The sequence below is a fragment of the Amphiura filiformis genome, chromosome 9 (genome assembly GCF_039555335.1).
Source record: "Amphiura filiformis chromosome 9, Afil_fr2py, whole genome shotgun sequence".
NCBI lineage: Eukaryota > Metazoa > Echinodermata > Ophiuroidea > Amphilepidida > Amphiuridae > Amphiura > Amphiura filiformis.
In genome coordinates this window covers 17,885,943-17,901,487 of record NC_092636.1, presented here as the reverse complement: position 1 = coordinate 17,901,487, position 15,545 = coordinate 17,885,943, and the positions used below count along the sequence as shown (strand labels likewise).

The 15,545-nt window shown below is 38.7% G+C and overlaps 1 protein-coding gene across 1 annotated transcript; it reads right to left on the bottom strand.

Moving 5' to 3' along the window:
• Positions 1-2,988: 2,988 nt before the first annotated feature.
• Positions 2,989-12,454, bottom strand: LOC140160702 (ubiquitin-conjugating enzyme E2 A). Its single transcript, XM_072183991.1, has 5 exons — positions 12,282-12,454; positions 12,018-12,098; positions 7,644-7,759; positions 6,775-6,863; positions 2,989-4,607 (listed from the first exon to the last, which is right to left on the bottom strand). The coding sequence occupies exons 1-5, from the start codon at positions 12,323-12,325 to the stop codon at positions 4,464-4,466; spliced, it is 474 nt and encodes a 157-aa protein (XP_072040092.1). The 5' UTR covers positions 12,326-12,454; the 3' UTR covers positions 2,989-4,463.
• Positions 12,455-15,545: the final 3,091 nt, after the last annotated feature.

Here is a 15,545-nt window from a genome sequence, read left to right as displayed (position 1 = left end):
ACATGTCGGTAGATATGGTCGCTACAATCTCATACTCACTATGGACTATATTAGCTTAATTTCGTTCTTACATAAAATGCGTAGTGATTTAGTGTTGCGCCCTTATAAGGATTTAAAAGTTTTCAAAATCCACATTTGTCACTTATTAATTAAATTAGAGAAAATTTGTAGCTCAACACCGAAAATTTCATGTCTCTGCGACATTTCGTTCAAGAGAAATGTTGTTTTAAAGATCAGTGCCGAACGCGGAAAATCGCATATTTCGACTTTTCCTCCAATATGCGTAGAGTTTGCACAAAACTCACTAAAACTAGTGACAGACAACAATTTATGCACATCTTTGAACCAAGTTTAATTTCTTTTCTAGATTATCTGTCTTGCCATTTTGTTTTGGAAAGCACTTGTTAATGAGTGTGAAGTACAAACACCCCCTGTTTCAGTAGTAACAATTATGATCTTTTTGCATAGGCCTACTGAATATGCAGCAAAACGGCTTCATGCAGATTAACAATGCCTATTAACTTTAAAACCCATTTTTGAGCCTTTTTGAAGATTTTTGGATACAATTTCTAGACTTTGCAGGCGCCTGCTCGGCCAATAAAGCATTTTTCCCAATAATAATTCATCAGGGTGACTTTCGTAATCCTTGTTTATCATCATGATTGAAATAGAACAAATTTCATGACGCGCATTTCTTATTTTACGTGAAGAATGTAAAAAGAACGCGTTCATAACGACGGCCGTTACAAGGGGGCGCAACACTAAATAAGCGTCCCATAGGATAACGTGTGATTTTGGCCTACTTCGAGCGCCATTCCTGGCGTCCCTGCAATACTTAGAAAAATAAATTTGGTATCAAATTAAAGCTCTGTTTCTGTAGATTCCAAAACTTTTGTCGGCATATATCGATGACCGTTGACTTTTTTCGCTATTTGGCGGTGCAAAAAATATGGCCTAAAAATATACTAAATTCACCGCTCACATTTCAAAATCGGAAGTTGTCTTCATCCGCCACAGAGAATTGCTTTTGAGATAAAATGTCCGTTTTTTTCTGCATGTTATCATTGAAGACACTTGTCGAATTCATATGAGCTTATATTGAGTGATTTAAAGTGAACATGTCGGTAGATATGGTCGCTACAATCTCATACTCACTATGGACTATATTAGCGAATTTCGTTCTTACATAAAATGCGAGTGATTTAGTGTTGCGCCCCCCTCAATTCAAAGCAACCATTTCAGTATTGACAAACCTTATCATCCCTGCTCTCCCATGGAAAAATCATGTTGGCTTTGTATCAAATAATGTCATTGTCCAAAGTAAACCATATATGAGGGTATTCATTTAAAAATACATGAATATCCATAAAGGGTGTTTTCTTACATGCTTACAAAAATGCTTTATACAAAGTTGTTGTGAAGGTCGTAGGCTCAAAATACACAAGGGCTACAGGTGATATGTCTCTGACTTCCACACAATAACCCTACAGCAGCTGAAAGGCATATCCCATGTGTCACTGAAAATGTACGCAAAATTCAACTTTAAAATACTCACTCCCTGAGGGGTGCTTGGACTATAGTTTGAAAAAATATGACCCCTGAAGTGCAACTATCCATACCTCAATATCTAAACGGCTCTTACTTATTTTTGTACATTAGGAGGCCGGTCGAGTGCAGATCTTTCGTAACACGCATTTCAATACGGAATAAATGCTAACCTGATCGTGACATCATGCAAGCAGCAAAGTTCATTTCCCATTGAAAAAGTGTTATCCGACGGATCTGCAGTCGACCATTCTGTTAGATATGGAGTAAATAAATACACTGCAATGCATGATGGGATCTTCCATTCAGCTGCTGTGCAATAGACCTTTTCGAATCCCATTTGGAAATCATCGGATATTGCTCGGTAATGAGATCACATAGACTTTGAAAGTCAGTTTGAAAAGGTCTATTATCCATTTATACAAATGTGTCAATGCCAAAAAAAGTACAGACAAGTGCTGGTTTTGTCAAATCTGATCAAAATAGCCCTAATAATCAAACAAGCATTTTGAGCTTGCCCTGTTGATTTTTGAGCCTGGCCCCGAGGCCATTGCTTGCCCATTTTCAGTTTTGCCCTTGGTGACTCAGATCTTTTCAACTGATCAAGGCATTCTTCATCACTTGTTGGCCTTGGTGCCCTTCTTGATCTTTGCCCATGGCCTTGAAAAATGGTGCCCCGACAAATTAAAATTTGAGGCCTGCTGCAATGATCACCATCATCATAAGTATTGTGTAAACAAGTAGTGTCAATAAAAGGTAACATCCATGTGACCTAATCATTTATTATATAGATTCAATCCTTACTGCTGCATACATATTTCCTTTCAGTTGCTTTGCTGCAAACCATACTGTGAAATGACTTTCAGAAATACTACAGGTAAATTAGGTAATTCTTGGCCAAGCTGGAACACTCGGAACGCTCCGCGATAAACACACGCACACATAGCACGGTACAGTAGAAAGCATGCATGCGCCTTGCATTGCGAACACGCTTGGTACGCTACATGGACGCAACAGGTATGTTCGAGCTTGGCGAAGAATTACTTCAAATGGGAACATTCATATCGATACAGAACATGTGCATAAAGACTTTTAAAATTGGCAAATAGTATGACGCAGGGTTATTGTACATCAGCAAAACTTCAGCTTCAAAAGCTAGTGCTACCCCTGGTACATACCATGCATGCACATTAATCATGTGACACACAATGCCCTGTTGAGAGCCTGTAGGAGGCATACATATATCAACCAATGCAGAGCAAGTGTGGTTCACTGGCATCAAAACATTCTTGATTTCTCTTTGATAACCTTTTGATAACACTGCCATTCAGTCTTATTTGCATTAAACACACATGTCTAAATTGTAAACTGAATCCACCGATACTTCAAATTTACTGTATGTCTCACAGTTAAGGATTAAAAACAATACAATCCACAAGTCTAGCATACCATTGTTTCTAATTATTTCAAAATAAAAGTTCTTGGTAGCAGCATATGGAAGAGTAACACTGTACTTTTTCAAATGATTAAAGTAGACAAAAAGATCTTGAATCTTAAATATAGTGTTATTTAAATTGCTTTAAAAAGTTACCTTTTCAGAGTCTTGGTTTAGCAGAGACATAGCTTGCATCTCCATCATGGTGGCGTCATTCAGCGTATCGTTAACAACCCTCTTGTCACCCAACCACCCGATGGTGCTTAACTAAACATCAATGCTAAACCAAGACTCTGGAAAAGGTAACTTTTTAAAGCAAATATCAAATTGAAAGAGACCCGATATCGGTTTACATGCAATAACACAAAAGTTTCCGACAGCTCAAAGAATGATATTAGGGATGAAATTGTTTAGAACAATAGCAACCGGACGGAACCGGCGGTCAACCGCTGGTCGAGTTTTGTTTTCATCCCTTATTCATTCATTCCCAAAATGTTGTCATAATGACATAACACATTAAATTATACAATATTAAATGGTCCCCAGCCTTCCACCATTGTTGCAATGTTATAAACACATAGAGACTACATCATCAACACCCAAAATAACACTAAGTAAACTTCGCGTACAAATTTCTATTCGGCGGAATGAATTGAGGTCGTTGAGGAAGTGACCCGATTCTGCTATATCCACTAGATTGTGCAGCGCTTTGCTACTACCAGGTGTTACAAAATGGAATTCATAATGACAAAAAACTGATATCAAAACCACAAAATTTTTGAGTTGAAGACTGGCAAGCAACAAAAAAAAACCATGATAAATAAATTAAGATACAATGTACATGTCATATACTAACCTACAGGACACCGTATGCAGACATGAAAGATGGTAAATAAAGTAGGTTTACTAATTTCCAAACACAATTATATGCAGCTAGTTAAAAATGATATAGCTTCGTACACACACTCAATCACTCACAGTATCTTACTACCACTGTGTTACATTACACTAATTCATATGAGTAGTTACCCATTATGTATTGAGTGACTGATACACTATTGCCTGCAGGTGGTCTTAATATCACCAATTATGCAAAAATTGGAAAGAAAACCTCAAATTATTGTGACAAACACCTGCTGCCAATCACACTAATTTAAACAATTTTTCAATCTTGTTATTATTTTAGACAATTAATGTTTCTTTCCGCCCACTTTTATTAACACAATTAAATGTTAAAAAACAGACATAATATAGCCAAGAAGTATTTTTGGCCCAATGTACAAAACAAAACCGAGACCATCTACAAGGTCACTTCGCTTGCTTTACTCTTCCAAAAGCAACCCTACCATAGACGCGTTCATTGTACCAATGCGAGTTGAGACAACTCGCAATGTTCTCAATAATACAAGTCTGTGGATTTTTGTACATGTTTATATAGCGTAAATATATATATTTATAGGAGGCAAAACAAGACAACTTAGGGTCATGATGACGAGCTGTTTGCATCTAACCAACTTTGTTCTACGATAGCGGAAACTTTTTTCTCGTATTCTCGTCTGTTTTCTTGGTACAGCTGTGCAGCTTGGCTATTTGCAGGACTATTAGGATTAGGCTCGTCAAGTAGTGACTGTAACAAAGAAAACATAATGGGAAAACCATTACTAAGGTACATTGTAGAACTGGAGCATAGAAAATTAGTATGCTGTAAAACAATTTAATTTCACTAGCAATTTAATTTTGCTCATTTCGCTAGTGCCTTCAATCGCTAAATTAAATCGCCGCTAAAAAGTTCATTTAAAATAGTTTAATATAGCAAGAGGATACAAATTTGTAAATTTAAATTGCCATAAAAAGACGATTTCTTGCCAAATTGCCCAATTAAGTTGCCGTGAAAGTGTTTTACAGTATGTGGTGTGATCAAGCAAAACCAGTCTGAATTCAATTCAATTTTCATTTTCTTATACTGAATGTAAACAGCATTTGCAAAGCTACATTTTGTAGAAAACCCCATTGAATTTGGACAACCAGTTCAAAATATGTGAGAAAGCATTTCCAACACAATACTTCCAGCGTTGGAAATGGCTGGTATCGCGTAGCAAAATGCTACACAATTTTATCAATTTGCTACACAATTTTGGAGTTGAGTAGTGTTTTTATGCCATAGACTTACAATCTGAAGTATGTGAATGTACATGTACCAAGAGAAAAGTAATGAAAGCAAATTTTGCTACGCATAAAAAAATGTTTAATTCCAATACTGAATATTTCCTTTGTTTGGCTGTATCTCAACATTAATATTTCTGACTTCCGACTGATTTTGCTCCATCACATCACATTATTATAACTAGTCAATTGTCAAATAAGATTTCCTAGATGCAATGGGCTATTCCACTTGAAATCCATACACCCCCTCCTTAATCTTCCATGCAGGGAGTGTGAATATCAAATGGGGTTTACCTAATAGGTCACTCCATTTAAAACCTACAACCCCTGTGTGGGAGATTAGGGTCAGGGGGTGAATGGATTTCAACTGGAATAGCCCAATATATAATGTTGGCCGATACCGATCTGTGAATCGGAGATCGGTGCCGATATGGACTGCATCTGCCTTGAATCTGAATCGGCAGATGAGCTATCAGCTGCCGATCTAGCTTACCGATCTCTGAACTTGACAGTAATAAAAGTACACAACAATTCTTTAAGCTTACCATTGCTTTCTTATGTAACATTACTACTATTTAATGCCAACATATTTCCAAAAAACGTTGTTACCACCGCAAGAATCATGTCGTTTCATACTGTATTTTATGTATGTATCCACCCTTTGATAGACCGAATTAAAATGTAAACAAACAATCACGTGTCTCACTGTCTTGTGCTTGCGCTTTTGTCGTCATGACTTGTTGCTGTTTGACATCTGTAACCTTTTGCACATACCGCAAACCTTGCTGTTGTATTTATCAATTGAACTTGCACGCTCGCGGGCAAAGACTAATATTTTCCAAAAATAAAGCCTGCCATCATTCGGCCGAAGGGATCTGTGAATTGCCCAATATAATGAATATACCTACCCCCTCCAGTACCCCAGCAATCGTGTGCCTGGCCCGTGGCTTTGCATACGGGGAATTCCATTAGCTCTTAAGTCATAACTGAGCATGCGCGATCATTTATTTATAGACGGTCGCCACATTGTCAATATTAAAACTAGTGGCATAGAACTACGAAACCGCATGCGATGGTACATCATTTAATGGATTAATGATTAAACTTCCGACAATCGGAGGCACTGAGTGAGTAACGCTGGGACTTGGGGTGTAAAATGGTATTTTATTTTGGTTGATATTGACATGAAAAACCTCTAAAAACGGTCATCATATTACATAGTTACAGGTTTGGGGAATTAAGCTTTGACTGTTAACATTACTGGGGCCCGACTTGAATGAACTTGTACTGGTTGTAAAATAACATTTAAGGAATCTGAATCGGGATCGGATCGGCCCGATCTGCTAATTTTCAGATCGGAGATCGGCAGATCCGATCTTGGGTTGGATCGGCCAACACTACCAATATATGAGCCAAATTTCATAATTGGAATTACCAACTCTTTGGACATGATTTATGTACAAATGTAATCAAGTATTTTCACTTCTCTTCCAGACAAAACTTGTTTATATGGTATGCGGTACTCTGCCGCACACCCCTGTTGATACTCTGCAATAGCACACCGCGAGCACGCGATATATGTGATTAGTATTATGATGCATTGAGAGTGGTTTACAAGTTATTACACATACCTGTATTGATGTTAAAATAGCTGAAACATCATATGTTGGACTCCACCTATTTTGAAGAATGTCAAGACATATGCCACCATCAGCATAAACTGAAACAAAGCAAAAATCAGCAAAAAATTCAAGTTAAATTTTAAACCATTTACGACCTAAACAACACCAACAAACAAGTTCACACATTATGTGAACTTTAACCCTAACAGTACCAGGTAATAAAAACAGCCCTCGAAGTAAGGATCTGAAGGGGCACTGCAACTTTTTTAAGGCAAGTTGGTAATTGCCTTGGATTTTCACTGAAAAGGCAAGGCAGCACAGCAGTTTGTAATATTTTAAGAGGGCATCATGGCAACTGTTGAAAATTTGAGAGGAGCGCCAAGGCAATTTCTCAAAAGTGAAGAAAACACACACAAACATAGATAGATTATTTTATAATGAAGGGGCAGGGCTGGGGCACCGACGGCAACTTCATTACAGGGCTGGCACGGCAAGTGACTGCCTTGGGTAAAGGACATATTTTGAGGGCATTACAGCAGTGGGGTTGGGGACCCACGCCAAAATGCCATGGGTGCCGTGGGTTAATTCGAGGGCTGAATACAAAATACTACTTGATATGCGCTGTTTGTGCGTGCATCCCACGTGGTGTGATGACGCAATCACCCTAAGTGATATATAGGCACCATTTCGCTGGCCAGCGAAGCCCAAGACCCGTCGCAAAGTGTCGCCGACCCAGTGCTTGGCATGCGAGGGGTCTCGGGTTCAATTCCCACCCAGAGCAAACAGCTTTTTTCTTTGTTTTCCCTCTTTATTCCTTCCTTCTTTCCCTTCCTGTTGCCAAAAAGCCATTAATATACATAACTCATATAAATACTCACCATTTGGATGAAACATCTTAGAAATAAATCTAACTGTAGGTGGTTTGTTTGGATATTCTTCTGTGAATTCTATTGTCAACTTAAATGTACCATCTTCAAAAGGTGTGTCATGTGGTCTGTAAAGGAAGAGATAGAAAACAATCTTGCCATTAAAAACTGACTTGCATCGAGTCAACAAGTCTATCAAACTAATTTCAGATTTGTGAAGAAGTTTGAAAGGTTACTTGAGGCAATGGAGCAATGGCATGATCCCCTGTTCCCAAAAAAAAAAAAAAATGAAAGGGAAAATTGGGGGGACTGGAGCAAAGGAAAAGAAAAGGGGGTGCCTAGGCAGGGGCCAGGATGGCAAATGATAAAGCGCATTAAATCACAATCACAGTGCAGCGCACTAACAAAACTGCTCCATTGACACTGTACATAATTTCAATCGGCAGTCTGGGCATGCGCACATTGAAATTTGCATAGCTAATGAGCTTCGCCCACATGCAGAATGGCGCACACCATACGCGTTTACCATTGAATTATCGTCCACAACAACCATTTGATCCATGCATACCGATCGTGCTTAATCACTTCCTGGTAGTGCTTGTAGCTGAATTCGGCACCAAAAGTAAAATACGACTCTCAACTTTACACCAAAAACATACCCGATTGCTGAAAAAACCTGAAATATGATAGGAGGAAGCAATCAAAAATCGACTGTTTAAGGGGGTACCACACCTCTGCCCAATTTTGTGCCTATTTTTGAATTTTTCTCAAAAGTTAGAGCGCAAGAGTAAGATATGTATATTTTAGGGGCAAGAACTACAACTACTGCACTGAAAATTTTATTTCAGCACAGACAACAGTTGTGGAGTTACAGTAAAAAATGAGGGAAAACCAATATTTGATCAATAAATCAATAACTACGGTACTTGCCTTGAGTTGCTGAATTTTCAGTGCAGTAGTTGTAGTCTTTGCCCATATCTTACCTGTCACCAAATGTGCTATAATTTTTGAGAAGAATGCAAAAACAGGCACAAAATTGGCCAGGGGTGTAGTACCCCCTAATTTTGCAAACCCGAGTTCCGAGCTGCAAAACTGACTCGAAACAGCGATGAAAAAATTGCTGTAACTTTGGTAATATTTGGCCAAATTCGCCGGGGTAAAAAGTATGATAGTATCTTGATCAAAACATATAGTACAGGGCTTGGAAGAGGCGAACGATGGGTTTTCAGATTATGGGTTCCGAAGTAAGCGTCACAGCTACAAAACAAGAGTTGATAGTTGTGTCTTAATCATTGAGAGATGTATATCGTAGTATAGAGTGCACAACTTATAAGTTCCCCCTACATACTTTTTAGAATAAATCGAAAAATACTTCACGAAATGCAACCATGTAAAAAGGTATCGGTAGCCTTATTTGTTTTACACATGTGGACCAAATTATAGCGTCACACAGCATTGCGTTCAGTCACAATGGGTTATTATGTTAAAAAAAAGACCGTTTTTAACAGTGTTAAAAGTTGCATCTGAGTCCATAGGAGTCAACTCTCAAACAATACAGTAGGCCAGGAATATTCATGTTTGTTAAAGAAAAACTCAATCTTTGGTTTTCAAAAGCAAAGCAGTTGTTTAAATCTTTTCTTTTAAAATGATAAATGGCTGAATTAGGCAGGATATGTACTGCAGTGAGAAAAGACCATACATCGCCAGTTCATCACTTAAGAAAAGTCACATTTTAATCATGGCACGTTTGTCCGATTTCCTTCAGCGGTCGAGCAATATGTTTGCTGGATAAAATGTACCAGTGAAAGAAATTGCTCGTCAGTATGGGAGTTGTGCCTAATGCAATTCGAAAATTGAAAACAAAATTTCAGGTGACAGGAGAAGTAAAAAATCAGCCGAGAGCACCTCGTTGACGTGTCACGTCTGTTCGTCAGAAGATATCAATAGTAAATCTGGCTGAAACCAGCAACGGATCCGGACTTTCGTGGACAGCATGCGCTGACGTTGTAATGCACTTGTTATAACAGTGTAGGAGGACACATTTCCTACTGCACATCTTAGACATTAAGTTTTATTTCCATTACAAACTCATGAACAGGCCTGCCATACTGTATTGTTTGAAATTTGACTCCTATGGACTCAGGTGCAACTTTTAAAACTGCCTATTTTTTTTACATAATGAACCATTGTGACCGAACGCAATCATGTGTGACACTACAAATTGGTCCAGATTTGTAAAACAAATAAGGTTACTCATATCTGTTTACAATTTTACATTTCGTTAAATAATTTTTGATTTATTTCAAAAAGTATTAGGGGGAACTTATAAGTTGTGCACTCTATAGTTTGAAAGGTCAGGACAAGTATTATGGGTACCGGTAACAGGTGTTGGGTAATTAGAGATAGGCCTATCACGAGAACCGCCCAACCCGAGAACCGCGAAATCTAGTACATTATATCATTATTATGATGTACTAGCGGGATACCCGCGCTTCGCGCGGGTCTCCGCTAGATGAGTAAATGGGAGCGTTCACTAAAACAGGAGGAATTACTGAACAGGTAGAATCATTGAAAAGGTACATTTTATTTATCTAAATCTGTCTCTTCTTACATTTTCTTTTTTAGTTTCTTCTGCTTAGCTTGTGATTTTCCGTTTCCATGTTATTTATTTATTTAACCCCGTTCCCATTATTTTCTAAATCTGTTCTTTCTTTCATTTCCCTTTTAGCTGTTTTATATTTGCTGCTTGTGATTTCTCGTTTCCATGTTTTTTATTTAATTCTGATCTCATTATTTTAGCTTCTTTTTTTCTTACATTTCCTGATTAGTTTCTTTCCTTCTTTGTTTCGTTCCCGTCTCATTTAGTTACTTTAACCCGGGATTACTCGTACCTTTTTTGTCCTTATTTTAATTTAATTTTTCTTTATAGTACCGCTTCATGTTGTCTTTATACGACAAAAATCTTTCTCCCGTATTTATTACGTCCTCTCATAGCGTGTCTGCGGACGTGTTCACACGCATAATCCCGTGACCCGTCCATGTACCTTTTTGTCCTTTATGTTTTCCTTCTTTCCGTATTATCATGTCCACTGGTCTCTGGCTCGAAAGTCGCGTGGCTCTGTGCCGTTTACGCGTGTATTGGCGTAGCGCGCATTACGCACGCGGCGCCGACGCGATGCCGGCCAGCTGCAGTGACGCGAAGGCTGGCAACTGATTTTCATAACAAAAAAACCTGTTTTTACCCATATTTTCACTGTTTTTGCAGCCAATTCTTGACCGTTTTCAACCAAATAAAGTTTAAACACGTTCCGTATATTCCCGATCTCCGTATGAATTTGGCGACATTTGGATCGAAACTGACGGAGCCTTTGATTATCTCACACACATAGTCGGCACAACATTCCCCTATTTATAGTAAGATGGTCAGGTGGGTAAGAGTGCAATAGAGGCTGTCAGCCTTTCGCCATCTTGTGGGTAGAATATGCGTGTTCATGCGTCATAGGGCCTGTACACTACACGCAGGGCGCAGCTTGCCACGCAGCTGTTTTCACGCATCAACGCAATGATTTTGCTGTTCACGCATGGAGATCGAAGACCATCGCAGCCTGTACCCACAAGATGGCGGCATATGACGTCACGCTGACGGCCTCTATTGTTAATTTTATTACCTCTGGTGAACAGGGGTAGCGCTAGAACTAAACACTCTGGTGTCCGCAGGGACCCCCGAACTTGACGAAAATTAAAAAGTAGGGGGTCCTGAGTAGAGTTTGGTGAGTTGCACAAATGCAGCATTTAATAGTATGTCTGCAATAGCGCTAAAAACTGGGGGTCTGCAGGGACCCCTGAACTTGCAGAAAATTTAAAAACAGGGGGTCTGAACTCTATTTTGGTGGGTCCGGGCTGCACATACAAAACTGTAGGGAATTTCAACGGACATAAATTATCTATTGTATCCAAATACGGTAGCTTGTTATCCAAATAAGGCAAGTCGTAATAAACAGCACCGCTCATTATGACGTCATTGAATTGATCATGTGCTATTTCAGGAAAATCTGAGCGCTGCAGGGCGAATCAATCGAGATCCCGATTGGCAAACTTCCCATTGCAAACCAATGACGATACCCTTTCGGTGTTAATATCTTGCAAATTTGTGTTATAAATTGCAGTTTGTATTTTTTATGTGTTTCAGATTGTCAGTTGAACACAGTTCTCAAAATGCTGCAGCTGTGCCATATGCCCTTGTGTTGCTACTCGCGAAGTTGATGGCGTGCCGAGAGTTCCACGCTGAACACAAAAATTTTAATTTTTTTATCCCATAGGCAGCAGCTTGTTTACCAAAATGAAACAAAAACCGAAACTATAAAACTGACTAAAAATTTAACTCACCCAAAAATAACTGCATTCCATAGCATAATGTTATTTTCTGAAGGTGCACCACTAACTCCTGCGGGAGGATCTTCTTGTAATCTGAAAATTAGAATATAGTGAAGAAATAGGTAGAAGAAAAGAGAATACATTCACAAATCTTGTTGAGGTAAAATAATGTCCGAATCAAAACAAACAAGTCGATACCTTTTTGCTCACAATACACGAAGATGAATAGGCAAATCATTTGGACACTAAACTATGGATGGAAAATACCCCACTTACTTCTTAAAATCTCTCATTAATCGCCTTCTTGCTGGAGTTGACATAGTGCTAATATGTTATAAAATTAAATAACTTATTATCAGAACTAATACTTTGAGCTTTATGGCATAAAAACTGTAAAATCTACCGCTACTTTTACACGGTAGTTCCTATTTTTCTCTCTGTTGTCAAAGCTGACGTCATAATAGCTGATGATGTCATTTAAGGATGTTTCTAGATGGAAATGTGATGGGGTTTTCTGTCATTGTTTTTTCTGTTTTACAAACTCACATTGAAGAAAAATGTGTACACGTCTAAGTAAACTTTAATTCCACTTAATTTTCACTCTTCATATGCAGAACAGCGATGTTTTTGAGTGATTTGAATGTAATTATTTTTGTTTAGGAAAATACTACGATTAAAAACACATGCAGAGCGCCCTCATTTTAGCTTGAAAGTTTTGCAAGTCACGAAAATGACCGGTCATCAATCATGACCTCATCCGTCGGGTAAGCCCGGGTAATAACATGATGAAATAATGTCCGGATAAACACAGTTTAAGTTTGTAAATAAGCTTGAACAGGAAATTGACAACACTCAATACTATTATGCAACTCCAAAATCATAGTATCTTGCTCATCTTTATTACACAGCTGTAAGAACGCAAAGACGTTTTTGATTTTGGTCCAAAAGCCCGTCCAAAAGTCGAGTTTATTAAAAAACAAAAAGTCCTGAAAAAAGTTCATAGGCCTAGGCCTAGGAGATGCCAATCCGGAAAAAAGTTCACTTTTTTCTGTTAAAAATAATAATAAACGTTGACATTTGTCACTGAAGGAAAAATTCACAAAAGGTCCACTCATAAGCTCCCCGTAACCACCCTGCTATACGAGCTATACGGCATAGGGTAAATTGGGGTAAATGGAATAGGCCTACTTTTAAGCAATAAATCACTTTCTGTGGTCGGGATGGTATCCATATATGATTTTTGTTTATTTCAAGAAGTAGGCCTAGATGATGTTTGTACAACTTGTTTTAGCAGATAAACTCCCATTTTGTTTCTTAAATAGGCCTAGGCCTAGGCCTACATGGTGTCCAGTTACCCCACCAAATTAAATCGGAACAGTGGGTGAGGGGCATTAGGCCTACTTGCAAGAAGCCTACATTCATAGCTATATTTACATTGAAAAGACATCAGAATATCTTATTTAACATATATTTTGTGACTTAACAAAAGAATAACAACAAATGGTTTTCAGATTTTTTTAAAATCAATAGGGAGCCTAATCTACCATGAATTAGTTATTTGTAGTAGGCCTATATAATTTCATAATATTTAAACCAATTAGAAAAAAAATATTAACATATTATAGGCCTATATATAGGCCTAAATGTATTTTAAAGCTTTTGAAGTCAGTCAACCGTGTTCCATTTACCTCAAGTCACGGGATCTGTTGTGGGGTAAATGGAACACCAAACTAATTAATTAGCTAATTAGCATACTGATTAATTTGCATAATTTCGTTATTAAAATCTGATATTTTATTGTTTAAAACATTTATGCTATTGTAGATAGCAATGATATTGCCAATATTTAGGAATCAATACCCTTAAATTAGTAATGTTCACTGAACCGTAGCACCACTTCATGGTCAGTGACAACATTTGAGATTTTCTTCCACTCAAAATACCGAGTTTGGGTATGAAACAAATGTGTTTTCTTACGGAGCTATCAGCTGTTGAACAAAAGTTGTTCAGCGATTGTATAACAATATCGCATTGATCGATTGGTTATTCAGGCGTTTCATTGAAGAATGAAAGTGATCACTTTTGATTCACTTTACGCTTGGCGGTCGCCCTGGACAGACCTGTAAATTGTCAAGATTTCAAGAGAAAAAGGTTAGATTTTGTTTTTTAAGAATGCTTTTTCCTAATTTGGAGTTTGTTGGTAAATTGATCTAATTTTTCTCTTGGTCTGGTAAGTAGGCTTAAGAGTAGGTTTTTTTCCTGGAATTAGTACAGCCAGGACATACCGGTAGATTTTCCAGATCCCAACTGAACGAGGTTCGGTTTTGTTTTTTAACATGTTTAAGAACGCGTTTCTCAATGTCGTGTTCGTCGGTTAAGCTAGCATAATTTTATCTTTGGTCCGGTACCGTACGCAGGCCTAAGGATAGGCTTTTAGCATGTAGGGCCTATCACGTAATTCAGCACAACACCAAGTCCAGAGCTGCTGCGACAAGGCGTCATATCCCATGTGAATGTTGTTTTTGTGTGTATCTTAATACTAATTACGGCGTGTCCGTCCGTCCGTCCTCTGTCCGCGCGCTATCGCGTTCGCGTCCCGCGAGTTTCGCGTTCACGCGGTGCACTATCGCGTGCTCGCGCTGCACTATCGCGTGCTCGCGCTGCGCTATCGCTGAGTATCAACGGGAGTGTGCGCGGAGTACTGTACAGTCCGCGCATCGGAACTTGAAGCATTACAGTGTGACTAACAGGTGCATCTCATCGGACCAATAATTATAGGCCTTATTTTCAACACATATAAGATACCGAACACGTTAAGATACCGAACACGTGCACACACCAAACACGTGCATGTAGGCCTATTTTTTGAGAACATGACTATTTCCGGAAGGCCCGATGAACCGTTTTTGCGTTCACGTTTCTCGCGATTGATTTCATTACTTTAGTAACGGCCTATATCCACGTCCAGATATTAATTTCGGTTTCTCTAAATGTGGTAACAGGGCAGGGCTTGGAAGAGGCGAATGATTGGTTTCAGATTATGGGTAGGCCTACCGAAGTAAGCATCACACCTTTAAAACAAACAGAGTTGATTAAGTTGTGTCTTGGGTCTTGATCATTGAGAGACGCATTTCTTAGTAGTTTAAAAAGTCAGGGCAGGTATATGGGTAACGAGTTTGGGTAATTAGAAATAGGCCTATCACGAGAAGCGCCCGACCCGAGAACCGCGAAATCTAGTTTATTATGTTTTTTTGCAGCGGCAGCGCGTATGAAAATGTTTTATTCGCGTTTAAGCGTAGCGCATTTAGCGAATAAAAGCAGAACGTGTGGCGTTGGGGTAAATGGAACACTCGGTATGATGTTGCCCAATTTTATTCTTGATTGAGGAAATTGTATTCCCAGCGTTCCATTTACCTCACCGTTCCATTTACCCCAATTTACCCTAATAAGGGACCGTTCACAAACACTTGTTAAGGGCCTGATGCAAAAATGGGGGGCCCCAGGGCTGGGGGCCCTGTAAAATTTTGACCCTCCTGGGGG

Bases quoted from the DNA above. Each gene is read 5' to 3' on its own strand.
- LOC140160702 (XM_072183991.1), bottom strand. From the start codon at position 12,325: ATGTCAACTCCAGCAAGAAGGCGATTAATGAGAGATTTTAAGAA. The intron at 12,099-12,281 runs GTAAGTGGGGTA...TCTAATTTTCAG, and splicing joins TTAATGAGAGATTTTAAGAA to ATTACAAGAAGATCCTCCCG. The intron at 6,864-7,643 runs GTGAGTATTTAT...GCTTTGTTTCAG, and splicing joins TAAGATGTTTCATCCAAATG to TTTATGCTGATGGTGGCATA.